The 6,445-nt window shown below is 37.6% G+C and overlaps 1 protein-coding gene across 1 annotated transcript in view; it reads left to right on the top strand.

The window, feature by feature from the left end:
• LOC101310095 (MLO-like protein 1-like) overlaps positions 1–2,265 on the top strand; it is a 13,614-nt gene extending 11,349 nt beyond the window's left edge. Inside the window, exons 9-14 of the mRNA XM_004294177.1 lie at positions 547–596; positions 711–751; positions 1,008–1,217; positions 1,305–1,372; positions 1,514–1,574; positions 1,693–2,265. Coding sequence (XP_004294225.1) covers positions 547–596; positions 711–751; positions 1,008–1,217; positions 1,305–1,372; positions 1,514–1,574; positions 1,693–1,995 — 733 coding nt within the window. The 3' untranslated portion in view covers positions 1,996–2,265. The remainder of the gene's footprint in view (positions 1–546; positions 597–710; positions 752–1,007; positions 1,218–1,304; positions 1,373–1,513; positions 1,575–1,692) is intronic.
• Positions 2,266–6,445: the final 4,180 nt, after the last annotated feature.

Below are 6,445 nucleotides of genomic sequence, written 5' to 3'. Positions count from 1 at the left end.
GTGCTTGTCAGGTAAGGCCTTACCTTAGATCAGATACGGATTTTATTATTTGACCCAGTTTTTCATCATATTTTCTCATCTCAACCGTTCAGATTTTAAGTATATATGAGTAGATCATCACTATAAATTTTCAGTCAAATTGATAATCATTAAGCTAATTTGTGATTTAGAACTAATAGAACGTACGGTTCATGATGAACAGATTTGGTTCGTTTATTGATTTAATTAATTTTTGATACCTTAACGATAATCAAATTAGCCGAAATTTTGTATAGATGATCAAGTCATGTATATCTAAATAGTGAATGGCTATGATGAGAAAATATGATCGGAAAGTGGGTTAAATTAAAGAAATTTGTACCTTAGCTAAGGTAAGGATGTCCTTATTTGAAAAGACCTATATATATATATATATATTATTTTTTTTCCTAATTAACTTGCTAATATTCATATTAGATTACCCTTCATTTCTCCCATTTCTTAATTAGCTGCTCCCACCAGCTCATAGTTACTATCTTATGTTGACTCTTTAACAATGAATTTCAGTTGGTACCTCTGGATATTTGTAGTCCTTTTCTTGTTGCTGAATGTTGCTGGTAAGCTACCTATCAATTGATTGAAACGTACCTGCGTAGAGCTGGGATTATAAAACCATGCAGCCAAGTACGTATACGTTAAGATGTTACTAAACATATATCACTCTTGTACAGGTTGGCATATCTATTTCTGGACATCATTCGTTCCGTTCTTTGTAAGCTCTCCAAAACCACTTAAGTATTACATGTGTGTTGTATGTGTATATATTACGTACAGATGCTTAATTATGACTACTTACATGCAGTTTTATCAATGATATGCAATTCTTAATTTTCACACAATCACACACGCATGCACGGCTGCCTGCGTTTCCAGTATACACGTACCGATCCATATATTGTACGTGATCTTGTCTCTAAATAATTAATTTCTTACTAATTGTTGTCTCTACTATATATACGTACGTACAGCTTTTACTTGCTGTTGGCACCAAGTTGGAGCATGTTATAATCCAGTTAGCCCATGATGTTGCCGATAAGCACATGGCAATAGAAGGAGACTTGGTGGTTCGACCTTCAGACGATCACTTCTGGTTGCGCAGGCCTCGATTGGTTCTCTTACTCATTCATATCATCTTGTTCCAAAATTCTTTTGAACTCGCATTCTGCTTCTGGATATGGGTATGTAACTGTACGACGTACATCTACGTACGTATATGATAATTGATCAATATTAGAACTGCTGATCCATCGATTTCTTGCATGCAGGTTCAATATAATTTTGATTCCTGCATGATGGGGAAAATTGGTTACGTTATCCCAAGACTTGTGATCGGGTAAGCTACTAATTAATACTTGTCAAGAGATGTGTGTTTGTACTGTGTATATATATTATATACATACTAACTATTTCGATCTCTATGTACGTCTGATGTTCTCTCCTTAATATACGTACGGGGAATCATATCCACTCTCAGAGTGTTTGTCCAGTTCGTCTGCAGCTACAGTACGTTGCCACTGTACGCAATTGTCACACAGGTGAGTAATGTTGAAAGATTATATAAATTGGCTTATTATAATTAGCCTTCGAAGTTAACCTGAATAGATTTCAGAGAGACGTATATATAATGATAAGAGTACTTGTGTATTGAGTTAGATGGGAACATCTTTTAAGAAGGCAATATTCGACGAACACGTACAAGAGGGACTTGTTGGGTGGGCTAAATCGGCAAGAAAACACCAGGCGGATTTGAGGAAGGCAGCTACTGATGGCGGCGATGGCAGTAGTAGTGGTTCTAGCAAAGTCAGACATGGCAGCAAATATTACAGAATGCACAAAGAAGAGGCAACTTCTGTGTCAAACACCACATCCGGGAAACTTGAATTGGCTCAAGTACTTCCCGTTCATGAGGGAGCAATCCAGCCTCATCAACAGCCACCCACCAATGATCATGCATAAAAATTCAATCGATGGATCCACCAAAACGTACATCTGAATGATCGATAGAAAATCATCTGAAGAAACCAGAAGCAGCTACATATGTATAACCTTTCATTTATGTTCTCTTGTCAATCAAGCCACTTCTTCCTCTCCCTGCCACTGGCTCCTAGGCTACTTCTGGAAGTTTATTAGAATCAATAATGCACATCACAGCTTGTTGTGCAACATACAGGCAAAACCAATTTCTAGTTATGCTAATTTCTCATGTATATGACCCTAAATGTAAACCTCTGGAAGATATCCCATAATGGAATGACTTCATATATATAGTTCATACCATATATTAGAACACAGACAGTTCCAGGATATCTTCTCTTTTTCTAGTAAACAAAGAGCAGACCAAGCCTAGCAGAGAGAAATTAACAAATCTCTTGAGAGTATATGCCATATATATGGCACACATCATCTAAAGGCCTCCACACAACCACAACTGAAACGTTGCCACAAGTGCATGTTCAAATCTAGACATGTTTCAAGGACAAGTTTTTTTCTTTTTCTTTCAAAGGATGTTAAAGAACAGAAACAAACATTACATTACATATGGACTTTATGATTAAAAGTAAAAAGCCTCATACAGTCCGACTCAGTCCCCACCTGCGCCCAGCACACAGTACGTAGTTGGAACAAAAGACTATTGTAGCTGCAAACAGAACAGGAAGCTTCACTCATTCATCTGCAGCACTGGCAGCACTTAGGTCCACACTGAGATCAAGAACCTGATCGATCAAGCATATATTCCTGGTAACTAGTTATACCCTTGTTAGATAGTATACACGCTCGGAGACAGTGAAAAGAAAGAAGGGCTTGTTAGTCAAAAGTAGTTTGTGTAGCAAGGCATTTCCATTTGAATTTAAATGATGGGAAAAAACAGCTGAACTGAATCACCCTAGTATGATTGAATTTCTCACCCTAGTTGAGTGCATCCATGACAGTGGACTCAAAGTGTGTTGTTGCATCATAACTCTAAAAGGCACTTGTCAAGTGTTTATCGTTTATAAAACTTGAAAACAGAAGCAAGGCTTGAACATGACTCACAGTTGATATAAAGCAATTGTCCGAAACAGGTTCATTGACCGGCTCATATCTGTCATATATATCGAAAAATATCTCTTCAACAGGTCCTAAAAGGGAGCGGCCTGGCTTTAGCTCAGTTTCCGCTTCCGTTGACACAAACGCAATAAACTTTCCCTTCGGAGCAACATTGTGAGAATAAGAGAGGAACAAACATCAGACTGCAGCCTGAAGAAATATAATACAGAGAGAGAGACAGAGAGAAGAAGAGTCATAGTCTAACAGTAATGAAAAACCCCTAGAACAGCATAATTAAAACAACTAGGTCCTATTTAGCATTTTAGTGTCACACACATTATACAATTTCCATCTTCCTTAAACATAAAGAAAGCCGTTTCTTTCTCATGGATAACACAAGCTAGCTAGTCATGGAAGTTTCTTGGTAGACCTATACTGAGAAAAACCTTTCCAACTAGCCATGTTGAGTATGAAAAAAAAAAACATATCACATATGACTGAGCATACCCTCAGATAGGGCTCAAAGAGTTTATCAGGTTTCCAAACTTACAGAGCCATGATATGTCCATATGCTCAAGTGCTCAACTAATTAGACTCGTTTAGCATATTCTACAAGTGCCATGATATGTCTATACGCTAGGTTTATGACAATTAAGTCGCAACCCTCAGATAGGGCTCAAAGAGTTTATCAGGTTTCCAAACTTACAGAGCCATGATATGTCCATATGCTCAAGTGCTCAACTAATTAGACTCGTTTAGCATATTCTACAAGTGCCATGATATGTCTATACGCTAGGTTTATGACAATTAAGTCGCAAGGGCATTTACATCATTCTATATTCTAAGCCCTATATGTATTGTTGTAACCTCATTCTCTCTCAATCAAGTTAGACACAATGTAGCCTCCATAACATTCTTCCTCTCTTTTACTGTTTTCAGCATTTTACGTTCAATAAATCCATGATTTCTAGCATGGTATCAGAGCCTCGGCTCTTGATCCTGTGGACTTCATGCTTTCATCTATCTTTAGCTTTCGCTGTTATCAATTTCTTTCGTTTTCAATTTGATTTTCCCCCAATTTCAGAAACCCTAGCCCAATTTCAGTCAATTCCTTCTCCTCGGTCTTTAATCAGTGAAGCCCAGTCGTTATTCGTCACCGGCAAGGCCCGATTAGTCGCCTTCCATCCTCGACCTGTTCTCCTCCGATTGAGGTCGAGTCTGTGTTCATTTCGGGTGCCGAAAGTTATGGCCTCGACAGTGATAGCTTCGAGGTCTGAGCTTCTTCTTGTTCTTCAAAGGTGATTAATCGCGAGGTGGTTTGGGAAGTATATGGTTTTCGAATTGGTCTGCATCACTCCCATCAGCAAACATCAAAATCTTCAGATTTCAGCTTCTTATGGTAATCTCTTTTCGATTTGGTCATCTCTATCTGTCGGAATCATGCTATCAAGGTTGTGATCTCGATTACTCTGCCTAGTATCATCATTTGTCCGTTGCATTTGTTAATTGAAGTTTAAGTTGAAGTTTAAAGTTTGAAGAAGAATTTTCTTGTTTCTTTTGGACTGGTGATTCTGGCTAGATGACTTGGTTTGCAACTTGATTGTGTGGCTTCATATGCTAGTTGTGCCTATTTTGGGAGATGTTTACTATCTAGAATTGAAGAATAGGTGGTGTTTACTATCTAGAATTGATGTTCAGTAAGTGATGATATGGTGATTAATTATGCTTCTTAGAAGGGAACTTACTGCTTATTATGTGAGAGTAGAGCAGGATGAACAAAGATTATGAGGTGAATATACTGAGATTGGAGATCAGTAGTTTGAGTGCTATACTGTGTTCCTATTATGATGTTGCACTCCTTTATCATGCTTCACTCAAATTACATAGACATTGGAGAGCTCTTTTCTGATTCAGTCAACTCTCTCGCTTGACTCATGAAATCCGTCTGTGATCTCAATTATTGTGCTTCAATTCATCAGTTTTCCAGTTTTATTTTTCTTTATCAAAGTACGTTTGCCGTCAACCAAGAGAAAAAGGTGACGAAGCAGTTTATATCTTTTTGTTTGTGGACTGGTGAGCACGGCTTGATGATTTGGATTACTGATTAGTTCTATGACTCTAGTGTGCAGTGCATGTCTGAATTTGATGAAGATATTTCTGGTTTCTCTGTCATTTGGTTTTAGTTGCATTTAGTTGGTGTTTGCATTGATGATTTGGATTACTGATTAGTTCTATGACTTTAGTGTGCAGTGCATGTCTGAATTTGATGAAGATATTTCTGGTTTCTCTGTCATTTGGTTTTAGTTGCATTTAGTTGGTGTTTGCATCAGAGAACTTTGCAGTAGTTTGTTCAAGACATGTGTGATTACACTGCCAATGGTTGATTTAGTTTACTTCCGTTGGAGTTAATTAATTAGAAGTGTAGAGAGGAGTTCAGTTGGTTATGAGCTGCTGGAGTGCATATGGAGTTTCAGATTAAGGGAAAATTCTTGGTGGTGCTTTTCCATGGTTGCTGGAAGTGTGCAAATGAATATCAGAAAATTTGTGGCAGTCATATGCAGTTTTCAGTCTTTCTCTATATCAGAATTTAGTCAAATTTGAAGAGATTTTTCAGTTTATTTTATTGCTGCTATGCTGCTGAAGTTGCATTACATATTGCTGCTCTACTGCCTTTGCTCTCACCATGTGAACTATGAGATTCTTCTAGCAAGCTGTCTATCCTCTTTTGTAAATCTGCTGCAAATCAAGATGGAGGCTAGTCTTTATCATATCATGTGGGTTTATGAATTGGGTGTTATCTTGTAATAGGCTATAGTCATGTCTTTTTCAACCATTATGCTTGTTGTATACCAAGCATATGGTTGAGGGGGGTTAACTATATGCTAGGTTGGGGGGGTGTTAACTATATATATGTATTGTTGTAACCTCATTCTCTCTCAATCAAGTTAGACACAATGTAGCCTCCATAGCATTCTTCCTCTCCTTTACTGTTTTAAGCATTTTACATTTAATAAATTCATGATTTCTAGCAGAACAAACCATGTTTCTGACACTTGAACATCTTAATTACTTGGGGAAAATTTTAGAAACAGTACAGGAACTATTGTCCATTGATAATTTAAGTACTTCAACTTTCAAAACTATCAGAACAGATGCACCGCAGGAGGCAAGACCATGGTCTAGCCTCTCAATTAACCTAGAATCTATGCGGCGCATGAATTGTGCCCGATCAAAATCATGGTCGATCAACTCCACTGGCAGCTTTTGCCTCCTCGTCTAGTCATCCAATACATCATATTTTATCCACCATTTTTGTTACTTTCTAGTTTTAACCCTAGATATTACTTTGATTCCTTCTCTTTAGGGATGGCAATGGGGC

The sequence above is a fragment of the Fragaria vesca genome, linkage group LG3 (genome assembly GCF_000184155.1).
Source record: "Fragaria vesca subsp. vesca linkage group LG3, FraVesHawaii_1.0, whole genome shotgun sequence".
Classification (NCBI taxonomy): domain Eukaryota; kingdom Viridiplantae; phylum Streptophyta; class Magnoliopsida; order Rosales; family Rosaceae; genus Fragaria; species Fragaria vesca.
Note: the sequence above shows the minus strand (reverse complement) of the source record. Positions and strands in the feature narration are given on the sequence as shown.